Source organism: Geotrypetes seraphini, chromosome 2 (genome assembly GCF_902459505.1).
Source record: "Geotrypetes seraphini chromosome 2, aGeoSer1.1, whole genome shotgun sequence".
NCBI classification, from domain to species: Eukaryota; Metazoa; Chordata; class Amphibia; order Gymnophiona; family Dermophiidae; genus Geotrypetes; species Geotrypetes seraphini.
Window position 1 is genome coordinate 214371047 of NC_047085.1, and position 23325 is coordinate 214394371.

Here is a 23325-nt window from a genome sequence, read left to right on the forward strand (position 1 = left end):
TGCACCTGTCTTTGTCATGAATCATGGTGCCTAACGTCACTTCTGGCATTAGTCAGTAGATGCCTCAGAATTGCGATTCCAGTGCCTTTTCTTTAGGCGCCTATAGGCGCTTTAAATTTAAAGTCATTTGCCATTTCAAATAACATTTCCCTATTAACTTTGGCACCGGTTAGGCCTAAGTTAAGACGTCATTTGTAGAATTTCCCCCTTAGTCTTTCAAGAACAGATAAAGTTTGCCAATGTTTCTTGTTTCTTGTTGCATAAAGTTCATTTATATGCTTTCCGTACTACTTTCTTGGGATATCTTCGTTGCAAAAACTTGTCACTAAGACCTTTTATCATCTACATATACTGTGCTTTCGGGTCACAAATATGATAAAATCTAAAAAATTGTGAAACCGGCAGATTGTTCTTAAGATGCACAGGATGCATACTTTTATAACTCAAAAGAATGTTACGGTCTATAGGGTTGGAGTATATAGAGGTGAACAATTTATTCTGTTGTTTTTGAAATACCACATTCAAAAACACAGTTTCAATCAAATAGCTGAAATCAAATTTGATCAATGGATGGTAAGCATTCAACATAGAATAAATTGTTCCAATTTAAACTGATTCCCTTTCCACATAAAAAATTATCATCTATATATCGGACCCAGCACATAACAAATTCATATTCTGCTAAGAACATAAGATTTGCAGCTGCTGGGTCAGACCAGTGGTCCATCGAGCCCAGCAGTCCGCTCACGCAGCGGCCCTTAGGTCAAAGACCAGTGCTCTATTTGAGTCTAGCCTTATCTGCATATGTTCTGTTCTAGTAAACCCATTTCTGCTCGCATTCTGCCATAAATAAATTGGCTACAGAGGGAGTGAATGAAAATACCTGTCACTGCACATGAAATTTGACCATAGATGACATCATCAAAAACAAAATAATTGTTTTTCAATGCCAACTGAGCCAAACCAATTCAGTAGGCACTTGCCAAAGTCTTGGTCTAGAATTAAACACCTTTTCCAAAACTTCAATTGCTTCCGCCTGAAGGATAGATATATACAAGGAGTGTACATCCATTGTTCTTGGATCCAATTTTCCCCTACCTCCTGGTATTGGATCAACAAATTTTAAAAATGAGTGGTATCCTTCACCAAAGGGTTTAAAAAATAATTAAAATACTTGCTCACTCTTTTCAATAAAGAACCCTCGAGGATACGATAGGCCAACCTTGAGGATTTTCCAAACTTTTGTGTATCTTTGGGAGAATATAAAAAATGGGCAACTTAGATTCCCTATAATTCAAAAAATAAAATTCATTCCCTATAATTTAAAAGGTAAAATTCATTTTTTCTTCCATGCTTCTACAGTAAGATTATTAATCTTTCATAACAACTGATCTGTAAGGTTTACTTGTAATTTAACATTTGACAGTTAGTGATTTACTTCTCACATACAATTGGTTTTATTCATCAGCACAATAGTGCCACCCTTGTCGGCCCAGTGAATCACAATGAAAGGTTCTTCCAGCCTCTTCAAAGCCATTCGTTCTTGAAATATCATATTATTAGGGTCCTAATTACAACCACCCTTCAATACAGCCATATCTCAAACTGCCAACTGTTTAAAAGTCCAAATTGCAGGGTCAACAAGGCCAAACCCAATCTCTCTTACTATTTAACCTGACACATTCCTATGTTGTAACCTATCTGCTTGAAAAAATAATTTGAGTTGGATGATGCGGATAAATCTTTCAAAGTTCACCCTAAACTTAAAAGGAGTATGTCTCTTTGTGGGAACAAATGACAAATCTCGAGTTAACACATTTTCTTCCTGTAGTCAGACAATTGAACACAGCAAATCATTCTGTTTCCTGGATCTGGTATTTGGTCTGTTCCGGTATGAGATTACCCCCCCGGTCCTTGACCTCTGACTTTCTAACCAGCTTGAGTCAGATGGTGTATCTTTTGTCCCCCGCCGCCCCGATTTTACACTATTGCCATTATCTCCACTAGATGATTCAGATGTTAATTCAAAACCTACATTTTTCCTAACCACAACATCTCCTCTAGGTTTCATCCATGTGTATACATAGCCAGTATAGTAGTTCATAGCATCCCACTGAAATTTCCTATTCCCCACTCATGCTCCTTCCTTGGGAATATCCCTCTAAAAAGTACATGTTTTGCCATTTTAGTAACTAATTAATGAATAGTGCTTAGGTATACAGTTAGCCCCGTATTCTTTATATGGTGCTCAAAATTGTGTGTGCAAATTTGGATGTGTGCCCAATTTAAGTAATGAACCAATTAGTGTCAATAATTGAGTGCTAATAATCAATAATTAATTTGGATTTAAGCGCTTATCATGCTAAGCATTATTCTATAAAGATGCAAGCGTACATCTTTCAGCATACAACTGAAAAGGAGGTGTGGCTATGGGATGAACATGAACTGGTCAAAGGTTTTAACTAAAGATGCATGCACCATTTCTAATTTATATATGAGGGTTTACCTCAGATATCAGTTGGTGTAAACCCTCATACTCAAACTTGTTCACAGATCCTAGCACTACATACTATTCCATACATGACGCCCAGCTCAAAACTCTATTTCTAGAATAGTGTTCAGTACTCTTTTTTTTTGGCGGGGGGGGGGGCAGAAACTTATTTGGGCCTCATTTATAGAATCTAGGCCTTATCATGTAGATAGCAGTATTCTATCAATTTAAGTACACAAAAGGACCTGATTTGGTCTTTGCCACGTATTTGTGACCTGGATTGGCCACTGTGGATACAGGTTACTGGGTACGAGTAGATGGACCACTGGTCTGACCAAGTATGGTTGTTCTTAGGTTCTTAATGAGGGGTAACTGTATGGGAAAATACAGGACATGTCTCCAATAGTCATCATATAAGCTTTGCATGTACCACATAGTAATCTGGATACTTATCATGTGGTAAATGTAAAACATTCTGTCATGGAATGATAACCTAAAATAATCTCTCCAGAAGATAAAGGAAGAGGATCTTTTTTTTTTTAAATCTCATAGTGCATTCTGATTATGTTCAATACATCCTATAGATTATTAGTTCCATATGTGACAGAATAACAGGCTATTAAGAGGGGAATTCATGAAAGGGCGTTAAGCGCGTTAGCGCATATGCTCACATTAGCATGCACAATTGTTTTAACGCTCACTAACCGCTAAAGATGTCCATAGGAATATGATGGGCATCTTTAGCGGTTAGCACATGCTAATGTGATTGTGTGTCCTAATACATTAGCATGCGCTAATGCACTTAATGCCCTTTCAAGAATTTCCCCCTAAATGTATCATCCTGGTTGAGATCTACATCGTACTGTTATATTTTATGGTTAAAGGTGAATAAATCCAGACACAGAGCCATTGTTTGTGTCTGACCTTAAAGCTTCAAAGTAGTTAGATGATCATTACATTATTTCCATCCTGGAGTTTAGCACAATGCTGGAGAACTATGAATTGTGGCTTACGCTGGGGGAATCGAGGAGGATTGTCGTTGACATCTGTCAAAGTGATATTCACTACTGTGGTCCCAGATAGTCCTCCCATTTGACCGCCCATGTCTTTGGCCTGGATAACAACTTGGTAGTGCTCCCTGTTTTCTCTGTTCATGTTTGGCAAAGCAGTCCTAATTATACCTTTAAAAATAAAATAAAAACATTTGTTATATGCCTCTGAAATCAAACACCACACACATTTAGGATGTCATTGTTATAAAGAGTCAGGTACTTAAGTGGTAAAGTAGGTGCCCATTCAATTGCATGTTATTCAATAATGTACTTTCACATGATGTTGCATACTTTGATGGTGGGCGTCCGCATGGGTGGGGTGCAGAAATACGCACATTGGGGCAGATTCTGTATAGGACGCTGGTTTCAGCGGCCGTCTAAGAAGCAGCTGAGAATCGCACACTGGAATCCTATATAGAATTGCTTCTGTCTTAAAGAACAAACGCTTTACCCCCCTGATTCTCTAACCAATGACCATGTCACTAGCGCCAGTTAGAGAATCGTGTCTTCTTGATCGCACAGATAGCCGACTATGTTTGCCAAGAGATCCTTTCAAATCAGTTGATCCTACCCTTGGGAGTGGCCTTTGGTATCTGGACCAATTGGAGTCTTAGGCCACTCCCAGAATGCTCCGAGCAGGGGGCCTAAGGACCTGATTGGTCCAAATACCTAAGTCCCTTCCCATTGGATGAGGTAGGCCTGCTGGCAGGAAGTGGGCATCCCTCTTTCTGGCCATCTTCTAAAGGTACAGGAGGGAGATTGTAGGTTGTCAGGGTGAGATATTGGGGTGTGGAGGGGTGTTGGGGATTGTCAGGGGTATCAGGGAATCAATGGGACCCAGCGGCAAGAGGAAAAGGGCATCCCTCCTGCTGATTGGATGTGGGGGAGGGGCAGTTGGAGGTGTTAGACAGGAGGGTGTAGGCATCCCTCTTGCCGCACAGATGTACATGGGGTGTGTGAGCATTGGGGGTGTTATGCAGGAGGGAGTGAGAATCTCTCCTGCTATGTGGATGTGGGTATCTGGGGGTCCTCTGCCGGCTCAGTTGATCACAGCAGGGGTATTTTCCCCCCAATCAGCTAAGCAAGCAGGACTCCCTGAAGCTATGGCTTTGGGGAGTCCTTCCAGCTCAGCTGATTGGGGATTCCCTTGCCGCAATCAGCAGCAATGTCTACTTATAGGATGAAATGTAGGCCAGCATTTTGCAGGCCTATATTTCAGGCGTCTGTCAAGGCTCTAGGGAGATGCATAGAGATGCTTAAACTTTCCTAAGACTATTTCTGGGTTAAAATACGCCCACACCCAGCCTTGGGTGAGCTTAAGTGTCCCTACACTTCTCCCTAGACCCGTGACAAACACAATGGTGGGGTTCTGCCTTGGGGAGTTTTTTTTTTTTTAAAACGTGCATCCCAATTGGCTGCCAGTTGGTGATAGGATGCCCACCACTGCCAACAATCGGGACACCCATTTGTAGAATCAGCCCCATGAAGGGCAATTCTGTAAGGTGTGCTTAAATTTAGGTGCCATTTATGCATCCATATGTATACAATAATAGCACTTCCGCATGTGCTTGGCATCAATAATTGGCAGTTACATGTGGAAACAATGATTGTTATTCTATTAAATGTACGCTTTAGTCCAGTGTTCTTCAACCTTTTTACACCTATGGACCGGCAGAAATAAAATAATTATTTTGTGGACCGGCAAACTAATAAGACTGAAATTTTTTAAAACCCCATTGCCGCCCCATCCCCGCGAGCTCAGTCCCATTAACCATCTGATCCCATCTGAACAAGCTTCAAATAGTTATGATTTTATATTGAACATATTTTATTAAAGTATAAAAAGAAACAATATTCTGTACAATTGTCATTTTATAAATATAAATAATACAGGGCAAGGATCAACAAAACCCCCGTCTCCCCTCCCCTTCACATATATCCCCTCTACTATCAAGAACACTGAATAAGCCAAATTATTATAGAATGCTACACAAATATCATGCTAACAGAATACCACAGTCACACATGGCAGGAATGGTGTTAGGGGAGTGGAACTAGGGCAACTGCCTCCTGGTCAGAGAGAGCCCTAAGCCAGCTGGAAGCTAAAGACGCACTGCCTGGGCTTTGCACTCCCCAGTTATGTCTAACATCAGCTCTAGCAGGATACATATTTTAAATCTGATATATTCTAATCACAAGATAGAAATAAAATTATTTTTTTCTACCTTTTGTCATCTGGTTTCTGCTTTCATCTTCTTTTCACTCTCTTCCATCCAGCGTCTGCCCTCTGTCTCTTCAATCCAGCATCTGCCTCTTCCATCCACTGTCTGCCCTCTACCCCTCCCCCTTCAATATGGTATCTGCGTTCTTTCTATGCCCCTCTCTCCTACACCAGATCTAGCATCTTTGTCCCTCTTTCCTTATTTTTCATTTGATCCCCCTTCCCAGCATCAATCTCTTTCTACTTTGTCATTCCTCTGTCTCTCCCCTTTCCCTCATCTGATCTCTCCATTCCATCCTGACTCCTTCCCCTCCTCTAATCTCCCTGCCAGCTGTTTCCTTCCAATGTTCCTCCTCCCCTGTCCAGCAGTACCTTCTCCCTTTCTTCCTCCCCTTATCCAACAGTAATTCTCATCCTTTCCCCTTCTCCCCTGTCAGCAGTAGCCCCTTCCCCTCCCTTGTCCAGGAGTACCCCTTCTCCCTTTCCTCCTCCTCTTATCCAACAGTAATTATCATCCCTTCCCCTTCTCCCCTGTCAGCAGTAGCCCCTTCCCCTCCCTTGTCCAGGAGTACCCCTTCTCCCTTTCCTCCTCCCCTTATCCAACAGTAATTCTCTTCCCTTTCCCTTCCCCTTCTCCCCTGTCAGCAGTAGCCCCTTCCCCTCCCTTGTACAGGAGTACCCCTTCTCCCTTTCCTCCTCCCCTTATCCAACAGTAATTCTCATCCCTTCCCTTTCCCTTCTCCTCTGCCAGCAGTAGCCCCTTCCCCTCTCTTGTCTAGGAGCACCTCTACTCCCTTCCCTCCTTCCCTCTCCAGCAAATGTTTCCTCGATGTAGGTTAGTGGCAGCTCTGTGTGGTTTTAACTTCGGCACACAGCTGCCCCTAAGCAGTATTTTAGCCGCGGTTTCATGAGGCAGCCTCGGGGCCTTTGGTAGGCCGGCCCACTTTGATGATGCGATGTGGGCCGGCCTATCAAAGGCCCTGAGGCTGCCTCATGAAACTGCGGCTAAAATACTGCTTAGGGGTAGCTGTGTGCCGAAGTTAAAAGCACACAAGCTGCCCCTGCTTGTCTGGGGGTGCGGAGAAATACGTGGCAGGAGTAGGAGATGGAAGGCAGGAGTGCCGGCATAGCGACGGCAACAGAAAGTTGCACGTCAGCTGACGCCGGCACTTTTTGCTGTGGCTGGGGACCCGAATCCTTCGCGGACCGGCAACATTTTTTTGTGGACCGACACCGGTCCGCGGACCGGCGGTTGAAGAACTGTGCTTTAGTCCATTAGCAGGCAACTTCATGGGATGTTAACATCATAAAGTTTGAACATGTTATGGACATTTCACCTAGTGACATACACAACTTTTAGGTTGCATAAATGGTAAGGAGTGGAGGTGTGGCCAAGTGGTTAGAACTGCTGCCTCAGCACCCTGAGGTTGTGAGTTTGATCCCAGCCTGCTCCTTGTGACTTTGGGCAAGTTGCTTAATCCCTCTATTGCCCCAGGTACCACAGTGAGACTGTGAGCCTGCTGGGAAATATAGGGAAATTACTTGATTACTATTCAATGTATTGTAAACTGCTTTGGGCGAATCTTCATGAAAAAGGCAGTTAATAAACCCCAATAAATAAATTTTGCATGTAAGCATTGCCCTCTTATACCTGTTTTAGAGTTGACAAAAGTGTCTACACATTGACCACTTTCCTGCTTATTCTGCTTTTTCTAGAAAAAAACACACCTCTTGCTATTGCATAAGCCTTTCTTATCACACTGTTTAGAAATTATTACTGCACTTGCTGAGAAAGAAAACACTTTTCATTGTGGTGTAATTTTTCTCTTTGTAGCAGATAACTTTGAAATTTTTTAAAAAAGAACCCTTTAGTCACATAAAGGTAGTCATAAAAAGATATGCAAATTTCTGACCTGTTTCAGGTTCCACAGAGAAATAGGGCTGTCCCTGAAGAATACTGTAGATGACTTTGGCACTATTCCCATAGGAAGGATCATCAGCATCCACAGCGGCAACTTGCACTACAAAGGTACCTGTAATAATCAAATTCAGATTAGTTTTCCTTGGTACAAATGAACTATTCTCCATGTGTGCACAGAAAACTCACTTTTTTTCCCATAGGAAAATTGACTAGAATTTCATTGAATAATATTTTAGGTCACTGTTTCCCAAGTCAGTCCTAGAGTACCTCCTTGCAAGTCAGATTTTCAACATATCCACAATGAATACGCATGATTTGCTACACTGCCTTATTATATGCAAATCTCTTTCATGCATATTCATTGTAGATTGCTATAGCAGGAGTGAAGTTGTGGAATGGCTTACCTGGTCTTTTACGATTATGTGAAAATAGATAGTCTTTAAAAACAAAAATGCTTAAAATCCAATTTTCCACAGCTGCTTTTTTATTATCTAATTAGATAAATGTGAATTGCTGAAAAGCTGGGTAGGAGCAGTTTATGTGGGGTTTTTAAAAAATTTATATTTTCATATTATGTAAGTTTTTTGTAAACCACCTAAGTTTAGGTGGTGTATACATTTTAAAATAAATAAATACCTTCCTCCCCCATTTACAAAACTGTAGTGTGTTTTTTAGTGCTGGCTGCAGCGGTAACAGTTCTAATGCCACAGCTGGCGCTAAAAAACGTGCTATGGTTTTGTACAATGGTGTGTGTGTGTGGCAAATAACTATCCTGGAATACGGCTTGGAATCTAAGCAAATTTCACTCAAATTAATTTCAAAGTATGTGTGGGTGTCCATTATCACTAAGGGGGGACATTGTGGAACTGGCATCATAAATTTGGCATCTAGAAGCAGTTCATTGAGCACTAGTTCAATAACAGCGTCTGGACACCCATATTTCATTATGGAATACTAGGGTAAGTTGTCATCTATGGAGTTGATATTCAATATGACTTAACTGGCAAGAAATGGCTCCTGGCCAGTGAATCACCCATTTAGAGCTAACTGGTCATTTTCAGCACCATTTAACCAGTTAGCACAGCTGTAAACAGTCAGTTAGTACCGAACCCAAAACCGGCTATTTGGGGGACATTTCATAGGCAGTGTCAGCACTTGACCAGCTAAGTGGTGATCGAGCGGGGGCTGTGGGGGGCAGAAGTGCAGTCTCCTCGCTCCCGCCTCTTGCCGCAGCTTTAGGAATAGAATGGTCCTTCAAAATGGCTACCGTGATTTCTCACAGCAGTTCACGGTACTACTGGTAGTATGCGGCTGCTGGCCCGATATTCAGCTCAAAAGCAGTCCTGAATTTGGCCACTTAGCTATCCGGGAGCTGACACTGAATACTGCCAAGGCCGCATAAGCTGGGCCTCCTCTCCGGTGCTGTCCCCCAGCACCAACCCTGACCATTTTTTTATTTGGGTGATCTGAGGAGATGTTCAACAGCACTCTCCATTTTAAGTGCCACCAAATATCCCCACTTAGCTAGAAGCGATTTAAGTGGGCAGGAGGCGCTGAATATCATCCTCTTGGTGTCCATGTCATTTGTAATTTCTCTAAGATATTGTCCATGTGTGGCATGTATCCCCAGTTAGCCTAAAAGGTTTCTAGCTTTTCAGTTCTGTACTCACTTTTCTTCTCTTTCACCATTGTGATGCTCTCCCTGCAAACTCTGATTCACATTTTCTCATGGCTGACCTTGATGTAACTGAATCTTCATTTCTCCTCCTCTTTATTATTATTAGTAGTAGTAGGAATAGTGGTATAGTTACTATCATAGGCATCCAAGAATACCTAACAATATTAACAGACTTAAATACTCAGGATATAATTTCTTTGAAATTATATCAGAAACATTAATATTATATATTTGAGAGGCAAAGGTGGATGATTTTGGCAGTGGCAGGGATTGATAGTACTAATTGATTGCTTGCATGCTGATCTAGAAAATAAAAGGTTGAAAAGCCTCTCCAAAGAGGATGTCTACATGCTATCTACTCTATATGACCAATGGGTGAAAGGAACTATCACTCCCCATGTAACATATCGATTTACTTATTTATTTAGATTTTTATCCCGTCCTCCCAAAAGCTCAGAATGGGTTACAAAAGCTCAGAATGGGTTGCATTCACAATGCAAAAACTAACCGCCCCTCTTTGTCTTCGAGGATTACATTACATTACATTAGTGATTTCTATTCCGCCATTACCTTGCAGTTCAAGGCGGATTACATCCAAACTAAAACAAGAATTACATTCAAAATTTGAAGGAATAAAATAAGCGATGATATAAAATTTTTAAGGTAATGAAAATGTCGGATAAAAGAGTTACCAAAGGGAAGTAGAAGTCTTTAGGAGATAGGAATAGGGTGAATTGTGGGGATTTTAGATAACATTTGGTAAATATAAGAAAGTTAGAGAGTATTAAAGGTATAGAGAATGTTGGATATTGGGTTGGGATTGGTCGTACCGGATAGGTTTTATGTATTTTTTGAAGAGTATGGTTTTAGTATCTCTCTTGAATGTTTTGTAGTTTGTAGTTGAAGATAACAGAGTGGTAATTTGTCTGTCCAATTTAGCTGCTTTGGAGGCTATTAGGTTGTCATAAAGTTTTTTTCGTTTGACATTTTTGGATGATGGGTGGGAGAATAGTGAGTGGGTTCTTCTGTGTCTGGTTGAGGAGGATTGATTTAGTCAGTTGTTCCAGTAGGTTGGGCTTTCTCCGTTGATAGCCTTGTAAAGTAAGCAGTAGAATTTGAAGTGCACTCTCGCTTCTATTGGAAGCCAGTGTGAGTCATGGAATGCCTGTGTGATATGGTCATATTTTTTTAGTGAATAGACAAGTCTTAGGGCTGTATTCTGTACTGTCTGCAATTGCTTCATCATGGTCGCGGGACATGGTAGGTATAGTATGTTGCAGTAGTCTATCATCCCAAGAATAAGAGATTGTACCAATAGTAGGAATTGCTTCTTTTCGAAGAATGTTCGTATTTTTCTTAGATTTCTCATGGTCATGAACGATGCCTTTATTATTTTGTTAATTTGGGGTTGCATGGTGCAGCCTCTGTCAATTGTGATTCCAAGCAATTTTAGTGTAGGTTGTATTTCGGTATGAGAACAAATTTATAACAAGATTAGTTAATGTTGGAGTTTTGTTGTTTTCTAATAGGATGAAATTTGTTTTGTCAGGGTTAAGTTTTAATTTGTGCTCTGTCATCCAAATTGCAACTGATTTGAGGGTTTTGTGTATTGTGCTTGTCATAATGGATACTGGTTAGTGGAAGGGTAGGAGAATAGTGATGTCATCTGCGTAGCTGTATGAAATTATGCCAAGATTATCCATATAGTAGCTGAGGGAAGCTACGTATATATTAAATAGTGTAGGTGATAGGGGTGATCCTTGGGGAACTCCGCAGGGGTTGGACCATGGTTCTGATTTTTCTTGCATTGTTTTGATTCTGTAAGTTCTTGATTGTAGGAATCCTTTGAACCATATAAGTACTTTGCCTGAGATTCCTATTGAGTCGAGGGTTTGTAGAAGCATGTCGTGGTCTACCAAGTCGAAGGCTGTAGAAAGGTCTAATTGTATCAGCAGGATTTTCTTGCCAGTACTGAGGTGTTGTCGTGCAGTGTCCATTAGTGTTCCTAGAAGTGTCTCCGTGCTGTATTTGGTTCTGAATCCTGATTGTGTGGGGTGGAGTATGTTGTGATTCTCTAAGTAAGAGGCTAAAGTTTTTGCAATAAGACCTTCCATCAGTTTGATGTACAATGGGATTGAGGCAATGGGTCTGTAATTGGATGGTTGGTCTGTTGCTCCTTTAGGGTCCTTTAATATCGGAGTTATTATGATTTCGCTTAGTTCTTGTGGGAAATAACCATCTAGTAGTGATGAGTATATCCATTGAAGAAGCACGGATCGGAATAATGTGCTTGATGTTTTCAGTAGGTATGGGGGGCAATGGTTGAGGTCACAGCCTGCATGGCTATATTTATTGTAAAGTTTGTTGAACTCTTCCTCATCTATAGTTGAGAAATGGGACCAGGTTCTATCTGCTGCTACTGATTCTTTTTCTGTTGGTGGAAATGATGTCTCTATGCCTCTATGTCTCTCAATCTTTATATTTTCTAATGTTGCATGCCAATTAGACTCCCATTTCGCATGTGGAAAGCGAAACCGAGACCAAATCCTACTTGTTGGCACTGCAATAATGACGAGGGCAATTTAGCCCATATTGCTCTTCCATTGTGATAAGGTTAAACCTTTCTGGATTCAAATCTGGAAAACTACAGATATTTCTTTTGATGTTATAGTTCTCCGCTCACAACACCCCTGTTTTACTGATCTGGACTGCCCACCTAAGCTGATAGATTTTCTGTTCGCCATTGGCATTCTGCAAGTTCTTAAAAAATAGGAAATCAGCACCATTGTTGAATTATACGTTTTGGTGGAACTCAGTATGCCTATATAAAACATATGAACAGGCGGTTAAGGGCAAAGGAAACAGCCTCCCACCAATTTCTCATCTTCGTTCACCTTGGACATATCTGGATTATTATGTAAAAGAAAACCTCATTCCTACTCCATAATTTTCGGATATTTTCTTATTTGATTTCTTCTTCCTTTTCCTTCCCTTTCTAGATCCTTATCCATGTTTTGATTTTTATGACATGAAACATGTTAGAGAGATATTTGTTGTAATGTTTGGTTTTCATCGAATTGTGAATGTGTTACTTTGAATGCTTTATATGTTTATTCAAAATTCAATAAAATAATACAAAAATTTAATTTAAAAAAATAATAATAATAAAAAAAAACAATGCAAGAAGGAAATGAGGGGTACAGTTAGGAGAAAGGAGTCTGTCCGCTGGGCATTTTAGCAGAAGAGCAAGGTGAAAAAAAAGTGCAAGAGGCAGAAGGGCAATGAGAAAGTAGCAGAGGAAAGAGTAGGCAAGCCTTCCAGCAGTAGAGGCAATATGAACAGTACCCGCACAGCTACTACGCCCCCTTCTGCCTTTATGTTCAAGTTCCCCATAAGCCCCATCACACAAAGAATCTTTGGTGACAGAGGCCATACTTTACAGTGATAGACTGCAAAGCCCAGATTCAGCTAGTCACTTGTGAAACCCCTGATCTAGATTCTGTAAATGCCTCCCTGCAGGGCACATTAGTGCCACAACCACAAACTCCTTCATATGCTGGACACATCAGTTTGAAGGTCTGGGCAAGTTTACCCTGGAATTCATGTCCTACCTAGAACCTAACATGCCCAATGACCATATATTCTCTGTGTCAGTGGATATTGTGAGTTCAAATCATTCACACCTAGCACTAGACATGGTAGAAACACTGGTGTTTCTCAAGAGAAACTTCCCTTATTTAAATTTTTCAAATTCTATGTTCATGCCATTAGTGTCTTGATTTTGTTTTTTGCCTGTTTTCACTGCAGTTTCTACGATCCGCTTCCTGATTTCCAGTTGGTACTTTTTGCCATTTCTTTCTCTATAACATCAACACAATGAATCCCTTACTTTCTTAAAACACTACCAAAACCCTTATCACCTCAACTTATCCCCCCCCCCCCCGTTTTACAAAAACACGATAGTGGTTTTTAGCGCAGGCTGGTGCACTGAATGCGCTGCTCATAGAGTTACTATGAGCATCAGGAGCAGCACAGAGCACTCGGCACGTCAGCCTGTGCTAAAAACCGCTATTGCGGTTTTGTAAAAAAAAAAAAAAAAGGGGGGGGATTTAGATTACTGTAGTTTTCACAATTCTCCCACTAAACCATCTCCTCTTCACTTTGCTCAAAATTCTGCCACAAGATTTATCTTCCGCCACATAGTCTGCGGAACACTTTTTTGTTTAGGGGAAGGGCCCAAAAGCTCCGCCACAGACCCGCCCCTGACTCCACCCCCAAAATAATAATACTAATTGTAATGCAATTTCTTCCATCCATTTTTCATATACACACAATATAATCTTATAAATACATAATGGAAACCCCAAAATTAAAAAAACAAAAAGCACACTGTACGCAGAGAAAATGTTAATTATTATTTATGATTGGGGGTTTTTCAAAAATGTCAAGGCAGATGACTTTAAAATATGCAATGTCACCTCAGTAACAACTATAGAAAAATAGACAAATATAGTGCAAAATATAGACAGCAGATATAATTTCCCAAAACTGACACATTTTGATCACTAAATTGAAAATAAAATAATTTTTCCTACATTTGTTGTCTGGTGATTTCATGAGTCTCTGGTTATACTTCCTTCTGACTGTGCATCCAACATTTCTTTCATAATCCAGCCCCATCCCCTTTGGATCCAGGTCTCTCTCTCTTTTCCCTCTGCTTACCCTCCCCAGATCCAGTGTCAGTTCTCCTTTCTACCTTCCACCATCTTTGTTCCAGGTCTCCCTATTTTCTCCCTCCTCTGTTATGATCTTCCATCTTTGTTCTTCCTTAGGGTCTCTCTCCCTTAGTCTGCACCTCCCATAGTCCAGCATCTGCCTCTTGTCTTTCTCCTTTGGTCCAAGCCTTTCTCTCTCTCTGTCTTTCTTCTGCTTACAACCCCCCACCCTTTCTCTGCCTCTCTGTCTCCTCCCTTCCTCCCTCCTCATTCCTATGTCCCCCCCTTTCAGCCTTTGTCCCACCCCCTTCCCCGAAGCCAGCCTTCCTGCTTGCCTGCCTCCCTCCCTTCCTGCTGCGCCAAAGCCAGCTTGCCTGCCTCTCTCCCTCCCTGCTGTGCCGAAGTCTGGCCTACTTGCTGCCGATTCTTACTTCCCCCTCCAGTCCACTGCCACTTGCTGCCTGCTGCTTCAGCAGCAAATCCAAGAAGGGAAGGGAAGAGTCAGGTAGGTGCAGCAGTGCTGGCTCACAAGCCTTCCCCCAATGTCAATTCTGACGTTGGAGAGAATGTCCGGGCCAGAGGCTTGTGGGCTGGTGGCATGCATTTGCTGCATGCGCCTGGCTCTTCCCTTCCTGCAGTTATGGCGGTGAGCGGTGGCAGTGGTCAGGGAGCAGCAGCAGTGGTGGGTGGGTGGCAATCAGCCTGCGTACCCCCCCTGACCCACGGGATGGGCAATTTTTGGGGAGGCCATGGCCCCTGTGGCCTCCCCCGTTCCAATGCCTATGTTCTGCCATTATTGTTATACCTGCATAACTCCTCTCTTCAAGCCATTGGCTCCCTATCCATTTCCATATGTAGTTCAAACACTTTTTATAATAATAATAACAACTTTATTTTTATATATCACAATACCACAAACAGTTCAGAACGGTTTACAGAGGAAGAGACTGTATACAGACAGCAATATTACAAAAAACTTTCAAAATTACATTAGCATGGTAAGATAATCAAATTTTTCCTGGAAGTGTTTTACTGACTTACAAGTGCATCCATTCTGCATTTCCTCTGTATCTCCAAAAAAGCTTGTTATTGAAGATGAAAAATATTTCAGCCATCATGCTGTGACTAGAGAATGACATAAAGACAAATTTGTTCCCCATGCCAGCAGGAACTCATTTTCCCGTTCCATCTCCGCAAGTTCTTTTCCTGTCCCTGCCCCATTCCTGCAAGCTCCATCCTCATCTGCACACACCTCAAACACTTTAAAATCATAAGTGTTTGAGGCTTGTGTGGTTAAGGCAGAGCTTATAGGAATGGGGCAGGGACAGGGAGAGCAACAAAACTCATGGGGATGGGATGGGAAAATTGAGTTCCTGCGGGGACGGGAACAAATTTGTCCCCGTGTCATTCTCTAGCTGTGACTTTCTTCAGGGTATGTTGTGAGGTCTGCAGTTTGTCTTTATATAGTGGGTTCTCAGACCTGATTTGGTTGAATTTCGAGCTGGGTGGATTTCTCAGGAAGGCAAGAGATTTTCAGCAGGAAGGTCCATTGGACATTCATTGGAAAAGTTCTGATTCTGGAGATGGGAGGAATTCCTGTAGGTCATATACTGAAACTTTGGGAGGGAGGGAAAAAGATTTTGTTCTCAATGCCAGTCCTTTTTGTGCTAAATTTCTTGTGAATGAATAGTTGCCAGACTTTGTTGAAGATGAGCCATTTGTCTCCATTGAAGTTATTAGGGTGTCTTGCTCTCTTTATTGCCTCTTTAATTCTTCTTTGAAGATCTTCTTTGTCCAAGATCTTTATTACATTACATTACATTACATTAGTGATTTCTATTCCGTTTGTGCCTTGCGGTTCTAAGCGGATTACAAATTAGAAGATATCTGGACATTACCGAGAGAATTATATAACAAAGATTCAAGTACATTACATGATACAGTTGAGAGTTACAAATTAGAGGATATCTGAAGTTATCCGATGGAATTACATAGTAAAGATTCAAGTACTTACAGGAAACAGTGGAGAATAACAATATATTCGGGTAACTCAAGAGGATTACCTAACATAGAAGGGATAGGTTTATTGGATACATGTGGTAGATGCTTGTTTAGTGGTCTGGATATTTTTTTGGTAGGTATGATTCGAGGAATTGACTAGTGTGTTATTCACGGGGGAGAAAGCATGTACGAGTGGGAGGAGATTAGTAAGTAAGGACGTGTTTTTTGAATAGAACTGTTTTGATTTCTTTTCGAAACACTTTGATGTCTGTTGTTTCGATCATCAGTTTGGTGATGGTGGGGTCAATTTTCGCTGCCTTTGTCGCCAGAAGGCTGTCGTAAAGTTTCTTACGTCGGGTACCATTATGTGGGGGGAAGGTGAATAGGTTCTGAGTTCTCCTTGATCTGGGTTTCTCAGATCTAATCATGCGACCAGTTGCCTTAGCATAGAAAGCTACAGCTAATTTTTCCATGTTGCAGAACTTGTGGTGTCTCTTATGTTCTATGTTACAATTTGTTGAGACTATATGGGATTTTATGCAGTCCTGGGATTTGAAGCAGAGGTAACCAGTCTTTCAAATGTGTGAGAGTGGATACTAGCTTTTGTATGCTGCTCTGACGTTGTTCATCTTTAGTTGTTTACATATGCAATCCATCACTCCTTAGACATAGAAGAGCACTACAAGTTTTTGTTGTGTTGTGGAGGTTATCATCTATTCATAGCTGTTAAATCACATGCGGACTGTGAAAAAGTACAGGAAAATCTAAGGAAATTGGAAAGACTGGGCATCTGAATGGCAGATGAAATTTAATATGAAGAAATGCAAAGAATAATTCAAATTCTCACTGCTTAAGAGTCGAAAATGTGCTGAAATCTTCTGTCCAGTATGTGGCAGCAGCCACCCCCTTCCCCCCAACAAACAAGATGCTAGGATTATGTATTAGGAAAGGGTTGTAAAATAAGACCAAGAATTTGATAATACCTCTGTATCGCTCTATGGTGCAGTTAGGTGATACACTAACTGCATGGGTCAGCGACTGGCTAAGCGGGAGACTTCAGAGGGTGTTGGTTAACGGTACCCTCTCTGAAACGTCGAGGGTGACCAGTGGAGTGCCGCAGGGATCAGTCTTGGGCCCGATCCTTTTCAACATATTTATAGGAGACATGACTCAGGGGCTTCAAGGTAAAATAGCATTATTCGCCGACGATGCCAAATTATGTAACACTGTGAGTGACACCGCAAGTAAAAATGATTTGTCCGACAGCATGAGGCAGGACCTGCTTTTACTGGAACATTGGTCCACAACCTGGCAGCTGGGCTTTAATGCGAAAAAATGCAAGGTCATGCACCTTGGTAACAATAATCCGTGTAAGACATACACACTGAATGGTGAAACCTTGTCCAGGACTACAGCAGAGCGGGATTTGGGGGTAATCATTAGTGGAGACATGAAATCAGCCAATCAAGTGGAGAAGGCTTCATCTAAGGCTAGACAAATGCTGGGATGTATCCGTAGAGGCTTTATTAGCCGGAAGCCAGAGGTCATTATGCCGTTGTACAGAAGCATGGTGAGACCTCATCTGGAGTACTGTGTGCAATTCTGGAGACCGCACTACCGTAAGGATGTGCTGAGAGTTGAGTCGGTTCAGCGAATGGCCACCAGGATGATCCTGGGGCTCAAGGATCTCTCGTATGAAGACAGGCTGCACAAGTTGCGGCTATACTCTCTCGAGGAACGTAGGGAGAGGGGAGATATGATAGAGACGTTTAAGTACATCACTGGTCGAATAAAGGTGGAAGACAACATTTTCCTTCTAAAAGGACCCTCGTCCACAAGGGGACATCCGTTGAAAATCAGGGGGGGGAAATTTCATGGGGATACCAGGAAGTACTTCTTCACTGAAAGAGTGGTGGACCATTGGAACGAGCTCCCGGAGCAGGTGATCATGGTCAGCAGCATACAAGATTTTAAGAATAAATGGGATGCCCACGTCGGATCCCTACGAGGGTAGCATAGAGGAGGGCAGCTTGGGGACTAGTGATAGAGTGTAGATTAGGGGAGGGTTGTTGGAGTGGGCAGACTTGATGAGCTATGGCCCTTTTCTGCCATCATTTTCTCTGTTTCTATGATCTCACCTTGAGTATTATGTGCAGTTCTGGTCACTTTGTCTCAAAAATGATATAGCGGAATTAGAAAAGCCTCAAAGAATGGCAACCAGGATGATAAAAGGGATGGTACTCCTCTCATATGATGAAAAGCTAAAGAGGTTAGAGCTCTTCAGCTTGGAAAAAAAGAGGGATAAGTTAGAAGTCTATAAAATCTTGAGTAGTATAGAGTCGGTAAAAGTGGATCTGCTTTTTAATAACAATAATAATAATAATAATTTATAATAATAATAATAATTTATTCTTCTATACTGCCACAATCTTGCGACTTCTAGGCGGTTTACAATCAAAAGTGCTGGACATTCAGCGAAATACAATAAGTAGATATTCAGAGGAAATACACAGATCAGAGACCTCAGGAGGCAATAGTATAGAAATTCAATTTGCTGAACGAAAATGTAATATGTACATTTTAGTAGGTAATGTCCGACAGAACCTGTTGGGGATAAATAGCAACGTAAAGTTACGATAAGATGAAGATAACGGATTATATTTATAAGAGTGCTGTAAGTTCAGGTGGAATAGGGAGGGGGGAGGGAGGGGGAGAGCGGGTCAATTGTTTAGGTATTTCTGGAACAGGTATGTTTTTCAAAAAGTACAAAGACTAAAGGACACTGATGAAGTTACATGATAATATTTTTAAAATTTATAGGAGGAAATAATTAAGTTAAGCTCTGGAACTCATTGCAGAGGATGTGATTATAGTGGTTAACATATTTAGGTTTAAAGCAGTTTTGGACAAGTTCCTGGAGGAAAAGTCCATAGTCTGTGAGAGACAAGATGGTGCCATAGTGGACAGCAGTGTTCCCGCTAAGGTGCGTTGGCCTGCGCGCGCGCACAAAATATTACATCGCAGCGCAAAGTTTCTCTTCACAGCGCACACACGCGTCGCAAAGGTAAGGGGAGGTAAGGTAAGGGGACGCATTGGGGGGATTGCACTTCCCCACAATTGCCATGCTTCGGTTCCTCTTCTTCCTTCCTTCCTCCCCCCCCCCCCCCGCGGGACCCTGCGGCACCATCAACTCTTACTCCCTCTAATGTCGGCCCTGCAGCTCCAGACTTCCTCGCACCTTCTCCCCTCCCCCTTTGGATCGCTATTATTTTAAATGTTATAGCCGCGGAGCTGTATCCATCAGTGGAGATGTCTAACCTCGGCCTGCCCCGGAACTCTTACTGCAACAGTGACTTCCTGTTCCTGCCTAGACGGGCGGCTGCTGCAGTAAGAGTTCCGGGGCAGGCCGAGGTTAGACATCTCCACTGATGGATACAGCTCCGCGGCTATAACATTTAAAATAATAGCGATCCAAAGGGGGAGGGGAGAAGGTGCGAGGAAGTCTGGAGCTGCAGGGCCGACATTAGAGGGAGTAAGAGTTGATGGTGCCGCAGGGTCCCGCGGGGTGGGGGGGGAGGAAGGAAGGAAGAAGAGGAACCGAAGCATGGCAATTGTGGGGAAGTGCAGAGCTGCAGGGAAGAGTGTTGCGGTACCCAGCTGGAGGGAGAAGGAAGATGAGGGAGGGAATTAAAGGAGATGCCAGGGCTTGGAGCATAGGAGGAAGGTATGCCAGTCTAAGGGAAAAGGAAGGGGGAGATGTGAGAGCATGGAGGGGGAACGAAAGATGGAAGAAAAGGAAAGGAGAGAGATGCCAGAGAATCAGGGAAGGGGAGATACCAGACTATGAGGAGAGGTGTGGGAGAGGGAAGGCGAGGAGAGAGATGCCAGACCAATGGGGTGAAAGGAGAGATGGAAGGGGGAGGCATACAGTTTCTGGAAGGGGCATAGAAGGAGAGAAGATGCCATATAGGGGAAGAGAGACGGCAGACAGTGAATGGAAGGAAGAGAGTTACAAGAAGATGAGGAAAGGAGAAACCACAGAAGACAAAGGTAGAAAAAAATTTCTATTTATTTATTGCTTTAGGAGACATGTGTCACTGTTTCTGTGAAGCATTGTATGCAGAGTCCAGCTTCTTGCTGGTTCAATTTAACCTTTGTCTATGTATTTTTATTTTATCCCCCCTTTTACAAAACTGTGAAGCGTTTTTAGCACCAGCCTTGGTGGTAGCAGCTCTGATGCTCAGAATTTTATGAGCATCAGAGCTGTTACCTCCGTAGCTAAAATCCACACTACAGTTTTGTAAAAGAGGGAGGGGTTAGTTTGTGATTACATATTCCTTACTAGGCGAAGGTGTTTTCTGTGTTCTGTGTGTTCGAAAGACATGGTTTTCTGTTAGGATTGACGGTGTAGGATTGATCTGTGCTGGTCTGGCTTGTTTAGTTTTACAATGGGTGTATTGATGTACTGCTCACTGCAATATGTAAGAAGCTGCCTTTTCCTAGGTACTCATGTGTGACGTGTGGTTTGTTACTAAAAATCATGTTTTTCTTACAGATGGGGGGGGGTGCCAAAAAATGATGGGCCCCGGATGTTACATATGCTAGGTACGCCACTGTATGTAAAGATACCAGAAAGCTGGCGTAGCAAAAACTTCTAAGTTTTGAGTATTTAACCCTCCCACAATCTCACGGGCACTCGTTTCAAGTTTATTGAGATTTTGATTTAAACGCAATATCAAATATTTTCAATGCATATAACAAAAATAAATTTGGGGAAATAAATAAAACCATTTGAACCAGTGTTCCCGCTAAGCTGCGCTGGCGTGCGCTGGCGCACAAAATATTACATCGCAGCGCACACGTTTCTCGTCACAGCGCACGATCGGAAGAGGCGTACGGCAGATGGCAGGGCGGCGAGAGGAGAATCGGGCGAGTTGGCTCATAACTTGCTGGCGCCCGATATTTTTGGCTCACGGTGAAAAAAGTTTGCTCACAACACCCGCCCGCTTAGAGGGAACACTGGTGGACAGATGTCCTTAGTAGAGCTCCTGCCTGTTGGGGGAATTTACCTTAGTTTCTGTGATTGGAAGCATTTCTGCTATGCCAAAGAGAAGGGGCAGGGTGGCGGTCTCAGCCCGACAATCGGAACCTGTTCTAATGCGGCATGGAGTTCTCATGGGCTTCCTCTCCTCCTTGCCTCGGGGCGCTCCCACTGAGCTGGAAGTGAGATCACGCTTAGCCCGATGGGACCAGCGCCTCCCTTGCAGCCGAGAGAGAGGGGAGTGCTAGCAGCAATGGCGGCGGTACCAACACCACCTGTGGAGCTTTTGGGCTGACTGGCCTCCTAGGAAACTCTGGCTGGAGGATCTTTACCGAGGGAGGAAATAGCAATCTCAGCGCAGAGAGGGGTAATGCTATCTATTCAGCCCCTCGTTAGACCCGCTGAGTTTACTTTGGACTTGATTTGGACTGCATTGGACTCCCTGTACCAGGTATGCCTGGAAAATTTCTCTCATGTTCAAGAACAAACTTTAAAGGTGTAAAGTGTGAAGAGGAATTGAAGACCCAAGGGGAGAAATTCAGTGATTTAGAGACATTAGTGCAAGGTCTTCAAACAACTTGTAGAACTGCTATTCAGGATAAGTTAGTTCTATTGAGGAAGATGGAAAATTTTGAAAACTATACGAAACAACTGAATTTAAGATTGCTGAACTTTACTAAAATGATTACTATGTTACGTAAATAAATATTTTACAAATTTTTGAAGGAAGGTCTCTAGTACCCTGAAGAAGGTCTTCCTCCTCTACGTAAAATATATTTCTTGCCAGTTTCTCCTAAAAAACCTCCCACGGGAGATTCGCTTTAAGTGATTTCTTCTACTCCATTAGATATTTCTAATATATTGGAAACTTCTCAGGAGGAAGTTGTACTGCGCTCAACCTTATTGGTAACATTTGTATTCCAACAGGTTAAGGAAGCACTTCTTTGACTTTTTTGTAGGCATAGAGAAGTCTCCTTTCTGAATGGAACGATCTCAGTTTTTCCAGATGTTTCAAGATCCACACAAACAAGAAGGAAGAGATTCCTGGAGATGAAAGAATATGTGAAAGTATTGGGGGTGAAATTTCAATTACGTTTTCTGTGTAAATGTATGATTTATTTGGATCAAAATACTTATGTGTTTTATGAACCCTCCCAATTACAATTTTTCCTTGAAGGAAAGGGAGTATCATTGTAAGTTTATATAAGAATTACCATACTGGGACAGACCAAACGCCCATCAAGCCCAGTATCCTGTTTACAACAGTGGCCAACCCAGGTCACAAGTATCTGGCAAGATTCCAAACAGTAAAACATATTTTATATTGCCTATCCTTAAATTAACTGGTGGATTTCCCCCGCATCCATCTTAATAATGACTTATGGATTTAGGAAGTCACCCAAACCTTTTTTAAACCCTGCTAAGCTGCTTTCACCATATTCTCCAGCAACGAATCCCAGAGTTTAATTACATAGTGAGTGATGTTTGTTGGCCTGAAACATTATATGGATACGGCTCATGTATTTGATATGATCAAAGCAATTTAAATATCACATACAGAAACTTTCTTTCAGTGACTAGAATCCAGCGAGATGCTTGAGGTGCTACAGAAAGCCCATATCTTGCTGTTTAGATAACCTAGCAGGCAGCAAAATCTTTTCTGACTACCTAACTTTCACTACTTTAAAGACCGTCAAACCCTAAACCACAGTGAAAAGCGCAGACAAATGACCTTGAAACAGAAAAACACCAAAAGCCTCACCATATCCACCACACCCCCTTAAAGATCCCACTCAATCCCCCCACAAGCACCTCCTCCCCCAACTGCTCTTTAATATATGTCATAGCATAGTCTGTACCCCCTCAAAAGGAAGAAAGAGGAAGCCAAAACCTGCCAGAGGCAGATAATCTGTCTTGCGTTGCGTCACGTCCATATGAGTTAAGTGATCATTATGGGAAGATGCAACCCAATGGGTAGAGGATGTGATGCAAGACATGTGCATCCCTAGCCCTAAATTGATTACAGCTTTTCTTTTTTGGAAACCGCCTAGAATTCTTTTGATTAAGGCAGTATAGAAAAATAAAGTTATGTTATGCTCCTCAGAACTTTGCTTTGTGCCAAGCAGACTGTCTCTGTCATGAGCAGACAGGTCTGCTGACCTTCAAGTCCAGCTGGGTTTCAGCAGCTGAGATTAGCAGCCAATC

The 23325-nt window shown here is 42.2% G+C and overlaps 1 protein-coding gene across 3 annotated transcripts in view; it reads right to left on the reverse strand.

Annotated features, from left to right (window-relative positions):
* The window catches only part of CDH10 (cadherin 10), a 518016-nt gene that overhangs the window by 131945 nt on the left and 362746 nt on the right, over window positions 1-23325 (reverse strand). For all 3 annotated transcript variants that reach the window (XM_033934920.1, XM_033934922.1, XM_033934921.1), the window contains 2 exons: window positions 7678-7797; window positions 3505-3672 (listed from right to left, as the gene is read on the reverse strand). In XM_033934920.1, the coding sequence (XP_033790811.1) occupies window positions 3505-3672; window positions 7678-7797 (288 nt within the window). The remainder of the gene's footprint in view (window positions 1-3504; window positions 3673-7677; window positions 7798-23325) is intronic.